The 21,681-nt window shown below is 39.0% G+C and overlaps 1 protein-coding gene across 2 annotated transcripts in view; it reads right to left on the bottom strand.

The window, feature by feature from the left end:
• Positions 1-21,681, bottom strand: part of THSD4 (thrombospondin type 1 domain containing 4) — a 333,781-nt gene that overhangs the window by 243,119 nt on the left and 68,981 nt on the right. For both annotated transcript variants that reach the window (XM_050903083.1, XM_050903082.1), the window contains exon 6: positions 11,145-11,247. In XM_050903083.1, coding sequence (XP_050759040.1) covers positions 11,145-11,247 — 103 coding nt within the window. The remainder of the gene's footprint in view (positions 1-11,144; positions 11,248-21,681) is intronic.

The following is a 21,681-nucleotide window of genomic DNA, read 5'->3' as shown; positions in this document are numbered from 1 at the left end:
CATTTTTCAGTTTTGCCTTCTATGTTAACCAACCCACACTGCACAGAAGAAAGTGTTTAAAATCAAGTATACTTGATTTTAAAAATTGAAAATTGTACAAGAAATGAGTTGAATAAGTATTTCATACATTTAAAACAAAGATGGAACACATGTTGATAATCCTATGCTTAATTGTTGCCCTGTTTATCCAATATTCCCCAAAGTTAATGTATAACATGTTAAAATGATTACACAGCCTCGACCTTGCAGCTCTATTTTATTCTCCAGACTATTTCATGTATCTGGGAGACAGGGCAGGATCACTGGGGTTTGTGCAAGAAGTGCACACCTGCAAAACACTGTGAGCCTTAAGTTTTCCCCCATTCTAGTGCATTATACTCCAAGAAATGGTTGTGCAGATCTGCATGAGAAGGACTCCTAGGACTACAATCATAAAACTCGTAAAAATTCATTTCCTTGTGAAGCTGTAAAATACATCTGTTCAGAGCATCTGAGCCTGCTTGTCTCTGTCTGCTACAAAAGGAATCTACCACCAAAAAGAACATTTAGGAGAATTCAGACTAAGATTCATTTTTTGTATCCCAAAAGAGGTGTAGGAATAAGGATAGGATGCCCTCTTTACATTGGTGTTTTGCTATAAAGAAGCCAAAGGAAGTCAAAGATTTTGATCCAACAACAAAGGCAAATTTTTGGAGTGACATTGTGGCTCTGAAGCTTAATGGAGGACTTTTCCCATGGCCAACAGGAGTAAAAAAAAATGACAATATCATCTCAAAAAAGACTAAAGCATCCCAAAGCACTTATTCTACATATGTACTTGTATACAGTAACCATGCCAATGCAAACAGCACTAAAAAGTGTGAGAAAAGGTCCCTTTTGATAAGACAATTGAGATACTTAATTTGCCTCCCTGTTCTCTCCCTTATCTTGACAAACCCAACATACAAAAGGATCTGATGCTACAAAATGAAATGGAGATTCAAAAAGATTATAATTCTACCACTGGGTAAGGGTGCCACACAACCCTTGCTAGAACTGACGAAAAAGAGGAATCAGCATTATCTTTATTTCCTAATTCATACATGGCAGAGGTTTTGGCTCTGAGAAGGTCGTGCTTGGCACAAGATCCAAAACAGAGGACATGGAGAAGATGGAGACCAACCCCTGAAATTGCCCGAGGCTGGTTAAATTCCTAGGGTATGTTAGTTTAAAGCAGCCTTGCTCTATGCTAATTTTCGCTCCTGGATGATTGCTTCCATAACCACACCCTCTGATTCCTAGTAGGACTTTGCTTCTAAGGTATTCCCATGCCCACCTTTATACAACCCAGACTGCTCCCCAAATGGAAGGGATTCAAATCCTCAGTTGTCCACTTGCAGCAAGTTTCAGACTGCTCTGCACAGCCACTGGACACAATGAAGCTACATAAGGAATATATATATATATATAAAAAAGGACTGTTACAGATTACGTGAGATCATATATGGTTGGTTCATGTAGTCCCGCTTATTAAAGACTTTGCTTGACTGCTAAGTCAGACATTGAGAAAGCTGTGATAAAGCTACTAAGTACCTTACACCAGTAGGCTGGGTTTTGTGGATCGAAGTATTCCATTGATTCATTTTTATAGGGTGGTGTTGGTTTTTTTTAAATTCATTTCTGAATATTGGGTGTCTGTATCTTGTTCCAAGGGCCACTAACAGGTAAAAATCTACTATAGAAATTCAACAAAGATTTTGTTTACTCATTTTCAGAAGAAAAAATAAAATTAGAGAATATTACAGTGGAAAAAATTCTTTGGTTTTTTTTCCAGTTCAAGTCATGAGTGTATGCATTTGCACGGCATTTCTCAGAGATGCTTGCACAGTATCAGGTAATTTGTTGATACTGCAGACATGAATACTGATCTGAACCCATGGAAGTCTCGCTGTTGGTAGCAAGTGGAGGGAGTCAAGACAAATTTTACCAAAGTAGGTTTAAAAGGATCTATACCACTACTTCCATATGTGCTTTGCAAAAATCAAATCTTCCTTCTACGTCCTATTCTAGTCTAACAATCTTCATTAACACACAATCTGGATACAATTTTGTTTCTAAATCTGAGCCTGAAAGCCACAACATCTGTCCTTAACTTTCTGCTCCCACCAAAGGAACTAAGAAGTGTGCTTTGAAATGAGGGCATAATTCTTCCTGAGATGTTTACCCAACTCGCAATTAATGCAACTAGGCAGGTCAGATACTCTAAAATAAAGCAGTAAATATTGGTCACCTGGATACAGAAGACAACGTCTCTTCTACAGCAAAGCTAGGCTAAATTTATCTAAACCCTGTAAGATTAGGACAGATATGGCTTGTCAGCTCATCTCCTTTTTCTCACTTTCCTGTCATCTTAAAAATACATTCTGTTTACATGGTTTACGTTCAAGTCCACTTTGGAGTGTACTGAGTTTACTGCTGAATGATAACATTCAATGGATGTCATTTCGCATTTTCCTAAAGGCACTAACAACCCTTTCCAATTCTTGAGGCTCATCCAGGTGTCCATCTATAAACACCCGAATTTTCTTGCTCTCATCCCTCTTAACCCATTTTCCCCTCCAAATAGCAAGTAGAAAAGTGGGGAAATTGAGGTATGCACAATGAACTAGAAACATTACAACATGCAGTGCATGTGACCTAATACAGGGAAATGGTTGACTTCATACATCAGAGTATGGTCCCTGCTTAAAATAGTACAGATAAAAATATGTATGCATTATTATTTGAATTGTAACAAACCACAGAATCCCAGGTAAAAGCTAGGCTCTGATATCGCTAAGCTTCTTACAAATGCGAATCAAAACCTTTATATTAATAAAATCATATAGGAAGAATAAATATAAAAGGTAAGTGGCCATGTGGAAGCATTAAGTTTCCATATATCTAAGTATCTAAGCATATTTTTTTATTAAAGATTTCTATAGAAGTAGTTACATATTTCAGTAATACACAGGATATTTACAATTTCCAGGTCAAGCTCAACACAACAGATGTTCAGGAAGCAGATTTATTGATGAAGTCAAAGAAATGCCTCAGATACTTTAGCACAGCCATACTTTTAAAGCTTTGCAAACTTCCATCTGCTTTCTCTTGTGATCCATTCACAAATGTGGAATAAAGGGGGGGGGAAAGGGATATAGTATCAATGAACTTTTGTTCTACTGCATTTGAATAAATTCTAGTCTCATAAGTGAGCAGCATTTCAAAGAGATTTCAGTTTAAAATGAAATAGAATTTTCAGTAATGTGTGAAAAATGGATACTTCACTGCCTCGGATAGGATTTCCAATGAGTCTAAAGGAAATCAGAGCTCATATTCCATCAGAATTCAAGAGGAATTGTATGCCTATAGTGCTTAAGCTCCTGTCAATAGTTTCAGGTATATGCTTCAGGATGACATCTTATATTAATCTGCTACTGGCTTACTGTTCAGTTTAATGTTACTCATTTGCTAAGTAACTGTTCCTGAAACAGCTAGAGATTAAGACTGATTGAACTTAAAATATAGCCCAACAGATAATAGAAAAAGCCAAGTAAACCAAATTGCAGTATGTTTCATGTGTCAACTCATGCAGTAGTTGAAGACGTGAAGCCATCAGTTCTCATAAAATACAAAACAGGACAAAGTTTGCACTAGATTTTTCCAAATTTATTTCCTAAATCTCAAATTATGCTAGATCATAACCCTGAAGAAAAGCGCATGTGAAATGTACATGTGAACAGCATGTAAAAGGGAATTATATCAGCATAGTTGTTTAACACTTATTTTAATTGATAGACTTTTGGTTTACAGGAAGGAACTGAGACCAACTCCTAGACATTTTTTTTTTCCTACACACATACTACAAACTAGGAAAAAAACAGGTGGTAATAATTTCTTTGGCTGTTTTGTGATTAAATGTAAGAATGCCAATTCTGTTATTACCTATGTTCTGTTGTTACGTATCGTTAGAGAAGTGTTCACTATTTGAGTTGTAGCTAATCAACAAATACAAACACTATCTACTCATTACACTTCAAACCTCCCAAAACTCTGACTGTTGTCTCTTTGATGAATCTGTCTGGCTACAGCATTTCACATAAAAGAGGAATTAAAAAAAAAATTGTCATACAAAATACAGTGCATGCAATTAAAGCACAAGCTTCAAGAACACCTAGCCACAAAATGGAATAAAAGCAATCAAGAAGATTTCTAACAGGTGGAGGCAAAAAAAATAGCAGAGAAGTATGGTCTATTGTGATGAGAAATGAAGACTTCAAGCAGCTGCCTCATTGAATATAATACTTTGCAGCTGGATGAACTGCAGCACAGCTGGATTATTTCTTGAGATACTGTGTATATACTCAAACATCTGTATGTTCACTAACTAGAAGTAACTTCCTAGAGAAAGTATAAATAAAACAGTAAGACTTCTTCTTGTCCTTCGGGTGAAAAAATCAAGTTGTTGAAGTATTGCACACAAAACTAAGAGAATACTAGTTCAGCACAGCATATCCTGAGCCACAAGGAACTGGCAGTTACACATCAGGAAAGGCCAAGAGTTCATAAACTGGGACTATGTTACCTTTGCTTCTCAAGGACTCCCCTCCTCTAGCCAAGAAATCACAGGCATTCAGGAAACATACACCAGGGCCAACCTTACTAATCTTACGCAAGGATGAATTCTCTAATTACTCTAAACTGAAGTTCCACTTCCAGTTAACCTAAGAAGATGACACGTATGTTATGTTTCTCTCTATATATCAAACTTTACAATGCTTCTAGAATGGTTTTATATTAAGATTTAATGAAATCCAACAATGGACACTGAATGAATGCTTGCACTAATAACATGCCTATAAACAATATATAGCTATAATTTGTTTATACACATATCTCACAATTCTAACAGAAGAAAAAAACCCACACTAAACCACTGAAAACAAGTATAACATATTCAGGGTTGGTCCAGAATATTCACTGATTTGCAACATTACACAACACCCAATAGGCCACATTTGTATCTGGCCCCAAAACTTACTGTAAAATTATTTGTGCATATTTGGTAGCTATATACAAATAGTCACATGTAATAACAGAAAACTGAGAAGCAACATCTAGAAACGTGACAAGAGAAGCGTTACTTGTCAGAATTTTGATATTCATTTAGCAGACTTACAAACACTCCCAGGAAGGGATGTCCTGAGATTCACTACTTCTGGTGTATGATTTCTGCTGATCAACTGAATGGAAAATGCTCCACAAAACATCTTATTGATGAGGCTTTAGAATTGAATAAATGCTTCCTCACAAGCCTACATACCCTTGTCTGCACAAAGCCCAAGCAAATGAGCCAAAACCTCCCAAACCCTGAAACATCAGTAACTACTCTGTGCCTACAGCTGGTTGTCGAGGATCTGTAGGCACTGTCTGCATTGTCCTGTTACCTGTACTCCCTATAACAATAAATAAATGTAGCAGCCCTTCATTAGTCTTCAGTCTCCATCCTAATACCAAAAATGAATTCAGTCTAAATCATAAACGCCTCTCATCTGACACAAAGTACTGAAGTTGCAGTATTTGCTAGATAGCTGTGGAAGTTATACATTTCATTTTCTTCAGAGCTTATATTTTTCACAGCTGTAGCTGGGAGACATCTATAGCTAGAAGTCAGACTACTAAAAGGTATTTTAAAACAAAAGTAAACTGAGAAAGGATTTTACAGCATGCACAGATCTACCTCTACAGTGAGTTCTCCTCTGAACACAACACAGGCTTCAGGATGGAGCGCTGACATGAAAGTCATTTTAGAGAAAGAGTACCATATAGCCCAGCGTGAAAAACATGCAGACCAAATATCCTTCCATCCATTCAAAGTTTGGATTCTGATACATTTCAAGTGAACAGAAGCCAGCTGAAATTGCCCAACCGCTCTGCCACAAGGCTGGGTGCTGACACCCGGCACCTGTCAGCCTCTCACTCCAGTTGATTTTGAATCACTCGTTATGGTGCCCATCAGTAGTTAGGTTTGGCAGCAACGGTATTGGGGGAGACTGGGGACCCATTTCTCCCCCTGCAGAAAATGCAGCAGTGACATTAGTGCCATTGCATATATGCTACTGCTGCTTTCAGCTACAGGAATTTTTATCCCAGTTGAAACTCAGCCTGACTCCAACCCTGCTCCAAACAGCAACATGGTGTACAGGCTCTGTACAACTTTTGTCTCTCAGCACTCAAACAGAAAAATAAAGAGAAGTCGTAAGAGGAAGCCCGACCTGGCAATCAGAAGGAACCGAATGAACTCTGCCAGGCCTTCCAGAGATCCCTCTCGCTGCCAGAGTTCACCTATTCTGGCTGACCCCGCAGATTCTGCGCAGGTGAAAGGCGCTGCCCTCGAGGCCAGCCCGCCTGCCAACAGCAGGGAGCAGAGGCCTCTCCACGCACTCTGTGCAGGCCTTTAGGTTCCAGCGACTATCTGCCAGCAACAAACTATTTAAACAGCTTTCGAGATCTGAGCATGGCTCTGTTCCTAGAAACTCGTCTGGCTTCATACAGTATTTTAAGCCAAAGACATCTTGACTCTACCAAGTGGAACTAAATCGTCTGTACAGCCACCACTATGAAGATCCTTTAGCCACGTCCTCATTCCTATTATTACCTTTGTTAGCTAGCGTCCAGTGAGTTCTAACACAAGTTACAGCTGCATACGTAAAATAACACATACATTTGAAACAGCAAGAATTCCCGCTGTCAGTGCGATGCTGGTAAATAAGCACGCTGCCCTGCAAACAAGCACATTCACCTGAAAGGGGAGCACTGAAACTACAGCTGGTTTTCAACAAAAAGCAAACAAAAATGTCATTTGGGGGAAATGCTTGGTCAAGTCTGCATTTTAGAAAACTTCCCATTAAAATTTTGCTCTAAAATAACAAAATGAAAAAAATTCAAAAAAGAAAACAGAATAATTTCCATTGAAATTTTGCATTTCTTTCACTATGAGGGAAGGAGGCAAAGCCTCAATATCTTTTAGGGGCAAATCTTGTCTGACTTTCAGTGGACCAGGCTCTGATTTGCAAAATCCTCTTTTTTTTCTCTTTTTTAAGAAAGTGAAATTGTTTCCCAGGAGAAAATGCTCAAACTTTGCAGTATTCTTCTGCTTGTAAATTGCTACACTTAAAAGGAAGAAAAAAGCAAAGTCCTCAAAGAACACATTTTTAGCTATTTCAGGTTTTACACACTGGAGATGCAATCACAGCTCCTCCTAGACTTCGAAGTCCTCTTCCGCTTGCAAAGCAGGCAGAAGGCAGAGGCAGCCCTGCCAGCGGCTCCCCTTGCTGCTTACCATGCCAAAGAGCGGCACAGGCCGGGAAAGCAGAACGTCCCTGCAGGACCCTGCATCTAAAGAAAGCAGAACATGCAGTGCAGAGCCACAGTGCGCTCTTTGCACGTGTACCGCTCCTACGCCTGCCTGCCTGGCACAGGTGTAATTCTAACTGCTGTAACAGAAACCCATGGCTCGGACTGCAGTATAAAATACTGTCTATTACAGAAGCCTGGCTGTCATTATCAAACAGAACTCAAAGCAAGAGGGCCTGCAGTTGACCAGGATTTTCTGCAGTTGTTGATTTGAAACTACTATATTTGACAATGTATTTTGGATGCATAAGACTATCCAGGTATCCTCCTGAAGATGAAGTATCACACAGAGATTTTCCTGGAGAGGACGTTATTTCTTCCTTAACCTTATACAGGATTTCTGACAAAAAAATCTGCAGTTGTCTCCCTCCTCTCAAAACATGCAGTTATTCTTCACTAAGAGAGACTCCTGTGGTCAGATTCCCACTGAGTTACCCTTTCCAATAGGTTCTGTTCATACAGCCATCAAAATATCAAACACTTTAGGTTATGAATTTTTCACCACAATTAAAAATAAACGTTAGCTGAAATAAAGAGTTCAAATTAAAGAGTTCAATTATCAGAATGATTAAAACATTTATTGCTTCTGTAGATTTAAACTTCCTTACGGGTTTCATGGTCATGTCACTGTGATGTTTTCCCTCTGTCACAACTGGATCCTTCCTCTCAAATCCTGCCCTTAAACTCACTACGTCCTATTGGTTCTCCAAGACAAACTAGGGTTTTTTCATTAAATACTCTAAATTCGTAGGGTTTATAGTCCCTTTAACATGGCTTTTTTAATAAAGACAAAAGTTTGTGTTGGAGCAGTAGCAGATAAAACAGGGGTTAGAAATGCAGCTGCACCAATCTGAACAAAGGAGAAATAAAAATATGTGTATTTTTTAAAAATAATAATAATTACACTTAACTCACCATCAAGACAGGGCTGTAAATTATGGTTTAGCTACCCTTATTGATCCAACATAAACATTAGGAGCAAGTTGTGCTATGCAGGGGAGGGAAAAAGAAATTATTGTAGCATGTTTTAGATCCCCTGAGTCATCCTTCCTGGCACAGGGCAGAGTGAGTCAAAGCTGCTGTGTAGGAAGCAAGGAGATGGAGGTGGGCTGAGCTGGCTCAGCATTGGCTGTGTCTTGTCAATAGCTGTTTGAAAAGGGATGCATCAAAGCTAATACATCATAAGTCTTTGGGGCCGTGTTGTAGGAGAAGTCATGCTGTGTGCAGAATATGCTTTCAGTCATGTGCTTGCTGGGGTACCAAGCTCTTGTTTCTGCCTAAATGCGTGGTACTAAGTGCCAAAGTTGCACAGCTCTGAAACTTCCTTTTGGACAACTTCACAATGGCGAACATGACTTTAATTAAAAGCTTAATATATACTGAATGTTCATAATTTGAGATAAAGAGGTGTACCTCTTCACTATACCCACAACAGATAAAACCAGGACTGAGGCATGACTACATTAGAAACAAACATTATTAGATCAATTGGGAGTTAGATATGAACCTACCTGAACCTGCACTGACTCATGTTGAGCTGTAAAAATAGGTAACATCAATTGTGGATCAAAGCTGCTCATGTAAAGGAACTATAAAGAGCATGCTAGCATGCTAAGTACCCACGGAAATGTCCGTTTCTGGGTATAGCAAAAAGGAACTTCACACACTTGCAACACTCCTTGAGTCCCCTGAAAAATAAACGAACAATGACTTCTAATACTTCCTTCAGCACATCTTTGGAAGGGTCTTTATTGCTACAAAATAGGCATTTTGCCTTTGTGCAATGAGGCAAGGCACAGAACCCCGAGAGCTGGCTCAGAGAGAGCTATTCACACAATGCAGTCCAGCAAGGGGTTTCCTCAGTCCCCAAGAGCAATACAGTGACAGCAGCATGTGCCATCTTCCAGCTGACACACCCAGCTGCAGCCCTGCACAGATGTGCTTTTCACAGCTTTCACTTCAAAACTTAGTATCAGGCTCTATACTACAGGATAGACGTGACCTCAGTTTATTAACAGAAAAAAATCACCAGTGGCTATCACCCTTTTCTCCTGCTAAACCTATTAGGATGAAGGGAGGGGGAATAAAAACATGAGAACCAGGAGGAATCCCTCCATCATGAAAGAAACTTTCCCATTCCTTTTCCAAATCTCTTATTTTGCCTCCCTTCTGGAGCTGGGAAAGCAACTTAGCACAAGGAGTTAAAGACTGAAGGAAAGTAAAACATACACAGAGCACCAATTGCCCCAGAGCAGATCACTGACAGTGAAGATGTCATATCTTGGTATGACATAGCATAATCAGGTAAACCTTGCTACTACGTCAATTTTAGGACATACAGGGGCAGGGCATTGCCATAAAGATAAGTCATAGAACACTGAAGCCTTTATTTGTGATGAAGTCTTCCGGCAAAGAGAAACCCCTGCAAACACTGACTGTAAGACATTAAAAGCCATGGCATAATGTATTACTTCTATTTAATTGTGTGGCACTGTATTATAGGTAGCTACTTACACAGAAGGCAATAAAAGCCATATTCAAGAGGCACTTAAAAAATACAGGTAAATTCTCTTCCTTCTACTTTGTTCTTCTCAAATCTAGAAAGGATAAGTAGATGGGCCTATATCCTGCATTTTAAAATTTTAAGGTGAAACTGTGCCTCCATTTGGAGGGGAGACATTGTACAGAACATGTGGTACAGAGCACATACAGCCTGTTGGTAAAGGAGTCTGTGGGTAACGAAGTCATCATTGTACTCTCTTACTAGTGATTCATGCCAAGTGATAGAATGGCCTCAGAATAATAAAGACAGCTAGTCCACAGTACGCGTACGTATTTCTCTATGCATAAATCCTCTTTGGTCTTTGAAGTTTTGTGGAAAACAACTTTTAAAAAATGTTAATTTAAAAAAATAAGACATGAACTAAATTCCTCTGATTCCAGAGACATACTTGAAGAATAAATTATTTACCTCATAAATAATCACGAATCTCAACTGAGATGGGCCCAGCTCTTGTTTACAGAAAGACAAACAAAATAAGTATCTATTTCACAAAACATGTTTCTGGAGAAAGGTTATAACCCCCAACTGACTGAGATATTACCCTCCAAGGGTAAGGACTCTAGAGGGGTGGCAGACCACTTCTAGAGCTGCTGCTGCTTTGTGTTCCAGGACAATCAGTTCAACATGCAGCTGGGGAAGTCCATAGCACAGGTATCCCTCCCTTAGGGATCCCACGTAGTCACCATCCCAACTGTTAAACATTCCATTAGAAAATACAAATCAGACAGCCAGAGAGTCCTGAAATGAATGCATAAGGACCATGAGTCACATGCTAAGCTGGCATAAAAAAAAATTTAACTCCATTTACTGAACTGGAGCCATACTGAGCCTTTGTCATCAAAAGTAAATACATAAAAAAAGAAGATATTTAACAGTGTAGTAGCTGAAATAATACTGCAACACTATACTGAGCCAATGGTATACCAATCAAAGCAGAACTTAGATGCTTTTATTCCTGTAAAATATAAGAAACAGTGATGTGAGATTATCTACTCGTCTGCCCATGAATAAATGCAGCAGACGAACAGAGCAAAAGGAGCAAGACTCAAACAGTCAAAGTCTGATGGCTTCCACCAGTTAAAAATCACATCTGCCTTTCCAAAACACAATCTGTATAATAATGCAAAACCAACTTGTCTTCCCTTACCTTCTGCAAAAGGTTCCCATTCATAAAATCGACCCATAAATGGCTTGTTATTGTATGATGCACATTGGACCTCTCTAATATTTCTGCTGCTTTCAGGACACATCTGTTCAAATAAAAAAAACAGTCACATTATAATCAAACAGCAATGTTGTTATTGCTTTCTTATTAATTCACTTTAGAAGGTTAATGAAGGCATTGCCAAATTCTAATCCAGATGAACGATATTAACATCAGGAGACTCCTTTTCTTTAAAACAGGTAACAAATAGCGTGCTTTTAAGTAGTGGTATCAAAAGTGCCTGTAGAAAAAAATTAATTTGTGGAGTTCATGGAGCAACAGTTCTACCAAAAAAGCAATTTTTTTATTGAGCTGTCATTTTCCTCAGCAAAAAGATGACACTTCAAGATAAATTCAATAAATTAGATCCTAATAATTTCCTTTCTATAATAGCTTCACATTTTTCGTTATTAATTTTCTGGGCTCAGATTCAACAGAGTTGAAATACTTAACATACATGCTTCCATAACTTATTAAAAGCTGGCCACACCAGCTTCTTATTCTCATCCTATGCTTCAATACCATATTACCACGTTTTCTTTTTTATTTCTACATGCTGCTATTACAGTCCTTGCATTACTTCATATTTTAACTTGTGCCTTCAAATGCTAGCTTCAGAGTTCTTGAAGCTAAATAGTGGGAAGAGCTTCTTATATACAGGCACACGCGTGCGTGTGCACACACACGTATTGAGGTAGGGCAAGTTTTACAGATAGAAGTAACATCTTTTCTTAGGTCACCTGCAATGCAAGCCTTTGGCAGACAAGCCTTGTTTAGATGTGAAGCAGATTCCAAAAATAAATACAAGTTAAATACTTAAATACTTAATTACTTTGTTCTGCCTGTATCCTCACACTACAGCAGTTACAGCAAAAGACTACTCTGTGTGTGGGCACACACAAAGAGGAGAAAGATTTCTAGAAAAGGTGGGAGGTTAATCAGAACAATTCCTATGCTTGGAGAAAAAAGACAAGCTTTGGTCACAGATGCATTTTTTCAGGTAGCCTTTAGATGATCAAAATGGCTATTAGACACACTATTCAAGAACAGTAGAAACCACATGAAGAACTGGACTAGAACAGCAGAATATTTTTTCTATAGGAGACAGATTTCAAGGGAAAACTAGAGACAATATTATATGAAAGCAGCACGGCTAAATAACTGTGTTTTTGAAGGGAACAGTAAGAGAATCAGTCAGAGCTCTTGTTGCAACTGCAAGTCAGTTCTCTTATATTTGTATAAGGGGAAATATTGGTCATCTTTGCAGTGAAAGCCAGCACACCAGAGGTCCTAGAGGAGTTCTTGCTTTGTATCCACCATCTATATGTGAAGATGTTTGTAACAGGATCAGTGAGACATCAAAGTCAAGAGTTTTCAAGTGGGCTATAAACTGTACCAAAGACATGCCTGGGGGAAGGTTCATGGACTACTTTATCTTCTATTAGAATCACAGTAACAAATCTTCTAGAATAAACACTGTTTCTGGCCAAACAGCCATCTGTGCTTTGTTTGCCCACCCTTCTGAGATCTCCAAGTACATGCAAATATTGTTTTCCTCAACAAACCCTCTAATAAAAACAAAACAAAACAAAACAAAAAAAAAACCAAAAAAGCTTCCCTGAAAATAGGACCGTGAGCCACCAAACTACATTGGACCAAGGGTGGGACCAAAAGTGTTTCCACTGCCAAATGCAGAAAGCAAAGCTATATTCCCACTACTGAAATACACATCCTTACATATGTGACACAGGAATGCAGCAAGGGTAAAACAGCCACAACAACCAACTAACCAAGGCTAGGAAGCTTACATTTTTCATGGAAACCAATTATAGCACATATCGTAAAGATGAAGGGACAGAACCTGAGCTGGCATAAATTAAGGTCACTACATTAAATTACAGCAGAACGACATCAGTTTGCACCAGCAAAGAACCCAGCGTGAAGGGTTTCTTTTTGGAACGCTTTTCCCTCTTTTTTGACACACGGTTTCTGACAATCTACTGTGAAGTTTTCTTGTTTCTTGTTTTTCCTTTTTTGAGCCTTGAGCTCGTGCTCTTGTGTACGAGTATTTCTGGCTCATAAACCATTTCCTGTATACCCTGTTCATACCAGCTGCAGACAACGTATGAACAAAAACATCAAAATATTGATTGCTGTTGCCAAAACATAGTGACACCCGCCCCTTCTAAGATCATTTTTATATAGCTACAATTTCTGTTTTTAAACTTACTGAAAGTTGCCCACAGGACAGAGGCCCCATTGCTTTAAAGCAGGACAAAGGACTGACAAATACGCTAAACACTGTGTGGATCAAGCCGAAATCAGAAGAAAAGGCTAACTCAGTAATGTCGCCACTACTTTAAAAGTCCCAACTCAGTTGTCCTTCCTCCATTACTTTTATCAAAGTTTAATTACAAAATAAAATTTTGAGTAAAAAATTGAGTGTGAGACCTGGTCTGCAAAACCTCTTTGCTTTATTCTTCATACAGATTATACTCATTTTTATTTTTAAATGTCTTTAAATGTCTAAATATCTTTATTATTAAAGACATTTAAATATTTATTTTTGTAATAAAGACATATAAAATGTCTTTATTATCAAAGACATTTAAATGTCTTTAAATGTCTAAATGTAAAAATATTTTATGAAAGAGTTAACTACAAGGTGCAACTAGTCAAACTTACTACAGTTTATGAATCACCAAGGCTTAAAAGAGTTATACTATAGATATATACACTAGTTAATATCATTTATTAACCCCGCCTAATTCTTAACGCATAGCTGAACGAAGTAACAGTTTTACGCCGCCTACTGCTCAGCCCCCCTGAAAATGAAATCCTTGAGCCTTTCTCAGAAGAGCTAAGAGTGCCAGGCACTTTCTCTTGGCCTCTCTGGCTTTTTAGCACATCTTTTAGGCAGAGAATACACTGTTATCACTAAAAGGAAAAAGCATGACCCTGTACAATCAAAAGTGAAACTTTAGCATCGGGGTTCCTGTAGATCCTCATTTTTTATTTATTCCCTGAAAATACAACCTATTTTTACACTTTAATTACTCCTTCTGTCACAAACACATATCGCTTGACTATAAAACTCCTAAAAGACAGCAATGAGCATCTGTGATGAGAAGACAACCACCCCAAAGAAAGCTCATATTTACAATGTCTAACAGTTGTACCTTACAGAGTTCATCATTTGCTTCCCAGCTCACCCACACAGCTGGGAGAAACAGGAAGACGACTGAGGACGAAGCCAGACTTTCCCCCAGCACCGTCCCCTGCAGCGTGTGGTCTGCATCATGCCGCAGGTCACACCTGTGCTTGGCCCACACTCTGTCCAAGGGTCTGCCCATGACAGAGTCCCTACACCCTTCCTCCTCCTCTGCCAAACAAATAGTAATTTTGCTTTAAAAAGCAGGCATGTTGGCATGTTTACAGATGAAGAATGTTCCAGTGGCTAAGCCAGAGTACTAGGATTTAAACAACCTGGATCTCTTTCCAAAATCTTCCAGAGGCTTTCGGACTGAACTTTGCTAAAATATTTAACCTTATTGTGTGATTCTCCCTCAGTGACACGAGGGCATTAGCATCGTGCTGCCTGGTAGGGACTTCAAACAATTTTTTTGGAAAACAAAATGTTGACTTTGATTCATTGTTTTGTTAACGACAGATCTGGAATTTCATTTTTTCCTCAAAAACTTCATTTTGTTTTGTGATTACTGAGGGAGTTATCTGAAGTTTTTCATAGAGGTTTTGATACAAAAACAGGGCAACCTTTTCGGATGTTTGTAAAAAAAGAAATAAAATCTCCTTTTTAAACCAGGTCTGTGCAGGCCAGATCAGCAAAAAATACATGTTGCATCTACTAAGATAAATCTCAGATTCCATCGTGTAGAGGCAGATATAAATTATCTAGAAAACTATACTCTATGCTGGGAGAGGTTTTTTTAATTATTACTCTTTCAGTTGTGCATTATAAAATTAGAAACAGCATCTAGAATCAATAATTTTGTATGTTTTTGGATGATGTCTCTCCTACGTAAAATATGCTGCTTGGAAAAACCAATGCTGTAAATTAAGCATGCGGGACTTTATTCAGCTAAGTACCTTCAAAGTGCTGGACATTTTCACACAAGGTAAGACACTTTCAGAGCTTCCACTGCTGCATTGTGATGCAGCTGTTTCAATGAGTACGACATCTTGGCCGACTTCTCTTCCTGTACTTCCAGAATGTGAAATTAACAGCAGCAGCACAGCACTGCGTTGATGAGGCAGGCAGTGCTCAAGACAAAACATTTTAGAAGTATCCCTTTGTGTTTTGGGACCTCGGGCCAAATTTCTTGAAATGCACTGTGTCTGCAGTTGATAGAAACTTTGTACGTCTGAAACAGTAGCTTTATTTATGCCTCAATTTCATCTGAGATATGCAGGTATGAAAGTATTCTGAGGGACAGCAACACATAGTACTTCTCTTTGTCATGCACCATTACAGCTTTCTTAAGATGAACTGCTAGTACAGCTAAGACTGTAAAACAAACCAACCACCCTACTTGCTTTTTAGCTTTTGGGACACATTCGAAAAGCACAGGTTTTTAAGAACTCTTTGACACTTCAGTTAATTAATGAAGTGTTGGCAAAAACACCAGAAAATTATCAGTCTGCCAGCAGATACGTGCTCACGCTGGATGCATGCCTCCCATTAGCAAAGCTGTTTCAAAGCTGCACTGAGATAATGCACTTCTGGAAATGCATAAATGGGCCATTTTGATCCTGAAACCACCTCTAAAGGCAATTAAAACATTGACTAAGATATTTGGCACTGTTTCATTCTTATGACCTACAGTAACTGGCAAACTCTTTTTCCAAGGCCCCATAGTCCTTCCAGATTCTCCAGGCTCAGGCATAATTCATAATTAATATTTCCTGTGTGTGCAATACTATATATTAAATTAAGTCCAAGAAATCTAGTTGTACTCTAGTTTTCATTTCTGCAATGGTTCTAGCTAATCACATTAATCCTTTAACATTGCAAAGGATAAACACACGTCTCCAAAGAAAAAGAATTAAAATACTTGTTTCTGAAACACTAACCTGAAGATTCTTCTTTCATTTTCAGAACATACTCTTAAAAGTGGCATGTCCTTGCAATATGCATACTATTTAAATTCCATTTCTTTACACAACAATCCACCATGTCTGCAGTGAACTTCTGCTCTGAAATGCTGGTGCCTTGTTCCTCCTGAAACCTATGGAAGTTCCATGTCCACATCTGAAAGCAGAATCTGGGGTCCTTCAAATTTAAATTCTTTTGCTAAGTTGTTTCTCTTTACATTGCCAGGGACCGTGCACATCCCTATCAGTGTTACTTAGAATCAAGGCAACCTACTTTTGTCTAGCTGAACACACACTGAAAGACAGCAACAGATCCATTTAAACTACTGGAGACTCTTTTATTCCCCCAATAGTTCTAATTTTTAAAAATGGTAACAGAACATGAAGACAATTGTCTGCCAACTAAAAAAATAAATAAGGAATATTAAATGTGTCTAGATATCTGTGGCACCAAGTAAGGCAGATTTTTTTATTAAAATGGAATTGATGCTTCTGAAAAACAAAAATATGCAAGAAGCTTTAAAATGCAAAATTTTAAAAATTATGTGAAGAACAGCTCTGCAGTAAAAATAGTGCTAGCCAGCTCTAGTTACAGTCCATGACCAGACAGTACACTATAAATGTCTGGCTTGACATGGAATGAAAATTAACATCTGTGAATGCAGTAGTATCTGCACAAGTTTATGAGGAATGAGCGTCTGTATTGCCGAAATCTCGGCACTGCCTCAGGTGATGAATTTACATGAACGTGTCTGTTGCAATGGAGATTAAACTTAGTTATGACAATCATCATAAACTACTAACTTCCTTTACTAACCAGAGAGAGACTCTGAAGTGACACAGAGTCTAAGGGAGCAAGTAATACAGGGTCACAGCCTTTCTCTTTTCCCTCACTGCTTTCAAGGGGCTGCCTGTCATAGATGGAAAAGACCTTAGACATGTATACAATACAAAATCATTATATTTCTGCCCAAATCCCATTCAGCTAGCAATGAGCTTGTGTTTGGAACAAGGAAGATGGTCCGTGGCAGAGCTGCACACACAGTTGCCTGCCTTCCCCGAGGTACCTGCTGGCTCCTGTTGCCATGGGTAAGGGAACTGCTGCCATCTCAGTCTGGAACCTAAGAACCCTTTTTTCCATTAATGATTTCAGCTTTGCACCAAGAAAGTCCTCTGAATGGAACTAGAAAAGTCTTTGAAGTGTTACCCAAACCTAATCTTTATTAACTTTGCAATGTATCAGACAAATAAGGCATTAATGCATAATGCGGCAAGTGCATCTATTACTGCTTTACCTCTTTTCCCTTCCATAGCACTTTACAGCTGAAAACACAGTATATCTAATAACGGGGAAGAAAGAACAACCAAGCAGATGGGAAAAATATTTCTGCTTAACTTCACAGGTTTGTGGCTTTTTTTAAATTCTCACTGACAGATCCATCTGATTAGATTGAAATAACTTATTTTATTTAAAATTTTCAACAACTTGTAAAAGATTCAAGTCCCGCTTTGGTTTTAAATAAAATACCTTAGCCACTCATCCATCCCACACAAGGCATCTACACTGATCTAATGTGCATGACTGGAAACGTTTGGCATTATAAGCTTAGGAGGGGCTCACCAAAGAGCTATAGTAGGAAAATTAACAGTACTGTTCCTCAGTAGTACCAAAAATGTGTCAAGGAAATAATCCATTTCTGTTTATTGCTAAAATTTTACAAATGCTATTCCAAAAAAACCCAACCAAACAAACAGAAAAACAATCTGAGAAACAATAATTGGTTTCTACAACATCTAAGTTTAACAATTAGAAAATGGAAGACAAATACTGAAAACAGACCATGCTGGAACAGAGTATCATCTGGTGTAAAGTGATACAGAATCATAGAATCATAGAATGGTTAGGGTTGGACGGGACCTTAAAGATCACCTAGTTCCAACCCCCCTGCAAGGACACCTTCCACTACACCAAGTTACTCAAAGCCCCATCCAACCTGGCCTTGAACACCTCCAGGGAGGGGGCATCCACAACCTGTGGATGGGGCCTCCACAACCTCTAGGCAACCTGTTCCAGTGCCTCATCACCCTCACAGTGAAGAACTTCTTCCTTACATCTAATCTAATTCTACCCTCTTTCAGTTTAAAGCCATTACCCCTTGTCCCATCACTACACTCCCTGATAAAGACTCCCTCCCCATCTTTCCTGTAGGCCCCCTTTAGGTACTGGAAGGCTGCTAGAAGGTCTCCCCAGAGTCTTCTCTTCTCCAGGCTGAACAACCCCAACTCTCTCAGCCTGTCTTCACAGGAGAGGTGCTCCAGCCCTCTGATCATCTTCGTGGCCCTCCTCTGGACTCACTCCAACAGGTCCATGTCCTTCCTATGTTGGGGGCCCCAGAGCTGAACGCAGTACTCTGGGGGGGGTCTCACCAGAGCAGAGGAGAGGGGCAGAATCACCTCCCTCGACCTGCTGGCCACGCTTCTTTTAATGCAGCCCAGGATGCGATTGGCTTTCTGGGCTGCAAGCGCACATTGCTGGGTCATGTTGAGCTTCTCACCAACCAACACCCCCAAGTCCTTCTCCTCAGGGCTGCTCTCGATCCACTCATCACCCAGCCTGTATTTGTGCTTGGGATCGCCCCGACCCATGTGCAGGACCTTGCACTTGGCCTTACTGAACTTCATGAGGTTCGCATGAGCCCACCTCTCAAGCCTGTCAAGGTCCCTCTGGATGGCATCCCTTCCCTCCAGCATGTCGACCGCACCACACATGTAAGTATGCTATGGAAGTCAGAGCTATGTCAATTCACACCTGCCTATGATCTAGCCGGTTGACTGTTGCTAGTCTTTTTTTGATCCAGCAAAAGACCAGATGACTATCAACTCATTCCAAAGCCGTTTTTTTCAAAATGTAGTTACTATTTTACTGTCTCAAATTTCTTTTAGTGCCCAGTTCCCTAAGCAAAGAAGTACTTCAGTATCGAGACTGGAGTGCACATAGGATTTTTCACATGCTCGCAATCAAGCATCAAAAGCTTGCCATTTGCAACAGAAATCTAACTACTTTGTACAATGGCTGTTCTCAGTTTCAGCAGTGGTATCATTTTTCTATAAATATGCTGCATAAAAAAATCCACCAAATACAAGAATCCCTCCATTCAAATATCTATTTATAGAAACACTACATAATGCTCAAGGTGCTTAAACTGCACACTATTGCCTCATTTAATGGGAAATCAATGAAAAGTTATTTCCATTTGACACAACCTGGCTCAAAGTCTGAAGAATGCCTTAACATGGAAGCTTTCAGCCTTGCTGCAGATTCAGTGTCTCATCTGTCTACATTGCTCAAATACATCTGAAAAATAGAGCATATTTTAATAGTCCTCCTCAGAAAATGTGAGGTTTATGTACTAAGGATAGTTGCTTTAATATAATAGTAGTAGTATTCTTTATACTAGAAAAATCAGCCACTCCAAAACCCTTTTTGAAAGGCACCTCCAATATCAGCTCTGAAAGACCCTGAGACAAACTCATACTTGATGCAACTCTAGTGAAATCAACAGACTTAAAGCTAAGATGATAGATCTAGTCCTCGTAGTTCGTAGAAAATTATGCCAGCGTGATAAAACAGCTACTCTAGGGTTTCTAGCAGTATTTTATTTCATTTTTAAAAAACATTGTTCTTGGAGCAGCCTATTCTTTCTGGGGTGCAGTCTTTATGTCACGTAGGTTTCACTACTTTACTCTTTTATTCTACCAGCTTCATCAGTATGTGGGAATAATCCTCTACCAGTTTTCTATATGAAAGCCTAATCAATTTAAATGGAAATTCAATTGCACGCATTCCATTTAAATGACTGGCCTTTGTGTGGGAGGAAGGACTACCTGAATGGTTCCAGCAGAAGGACTGAAAGTTTAGGGAAGTTTCTGATTTGTATTAACATGATATTCCACTTTTTAATTAAAAATGCTTATTACAGCAACAATTACAATATTCTTAGAGAAGGATCTTTATTCTAAGTGACAACCAGGCAACAGAAATGTTTATGCAGTGTTATATGAGGCAGAAATGTACAGGCACAAATGTACAGATGTTCCTACATTCAGTGTAAATTCTGGTAAGTCTGCTGAGAGAACACATTTTCTTCTTTTTTGTTAAAAAAAAAGATCTACAATGTGGAACAATTTGTTTTCCACAAAAAGTGAACAGTTGTAGAACACCGTAAACATAGGTTAAAAATGACTGAGTTTGCAGGAGCCAAGTGTCACAGAAGTTACAGCATTATTCATATTTTAGAGTTCATGTTTCCATCAAAAATGAGTTTCTGATACAAACACACTCTTACACTGTTTCTGCAATATAGTCTTTCTTCCTAGGTCATACTACTTAAAAGAAAAAAAAGAGGCACCTTAAACTAACTAGCAGATACATTTACCATATTTTATAATGCTTTAGTATAGCTACAGCTGGTAGCACTGTCCATTTACTTATGAGTTCGTCAAACTTTAACCATTCAGACTAAAACTTTCCGCTCCTGGTATCTGTCTTAGTCTCATTTTTTTGACTGAAGTATTTCATCCAAGAATGAGTCTGAAGGAAAACAAGAGGGGAGAAGTGTTTTATTTTTTTCCCATGCTTCAAATATTCTGATAATTTTTTTTCAAAATATAAGTGCCTGTTTTATTTTAATGAGTGAAATGCAGTCAGCCAGGAAAGTGGTTTTTTGTCAAGAATGCATCCTCTGCCTTTTATATGGAAATCTACCCAAATATAGCCAGGCCACAAGATTTTGATCATACTTTGTACACGTTCAGTCAAAACTTGTTAAAGTTTTGCAGCTAAACTACTGGAACAATCTGTTTACAAGAAGTATGTTCCACATCTGAGGCTAAAAGAGGCTGAGAAGTTTTCCAGCAATTATTGGTACGTGCTCCTGAGGTCTGTATTAGGGGCAGGCACTGGAAATGAAAACAAGATATCTCTCTCTTCTGCTCTTAATAACCCCTTGAGCCCGCTGCAGGCAGCATGGACAAAGCAAGGAAGCAGCCTAATACAACTGACTGTACCTAAAATGCATGGAATACTTTGGAAAAACTTGGATAAATCTTGGGACTGGGACTCAAGAGATGAGGCTGGATGAGCAAGTCAGCTGAAGAAGGCACTGAGAAGAAAGTGGAACTGGATGAAACTGGAGAGAAGCTGGGGAACCTAAGTAGAAGAAGGAGAGACTGGAGGGAGAAGAGATGGGAAATATTAGAGAAGGTACTAAGGAAGTGGGAAGCGTGACTGAGCAAGAAAATACAGTGGGACAGCTTCTGCTAGAGGGAAGGAGCAGAGACAGGCTGTATTTGGAGGAATGGCAGAAAC

Source organism: Gymnogyps californianus, chromosome 11 (assembly GCF_018139145.2).
Source record: "Gymnogyps californianus isolate 813 chromosome 11, ASM1813914v2, whole genome shotgun sequence".
Lineage (NCBI taxonomy): Eukaryota > Metazoa > Chordata > Aves > Accipitriformes > Cathartidae > Gymnogyps > Gymnogyps californianus.
The sequence above is the reverse complement of the archived record's forward strand: the minus strand, read 5'-3'. Positions and strand labels throughout refer to the sequence as shown.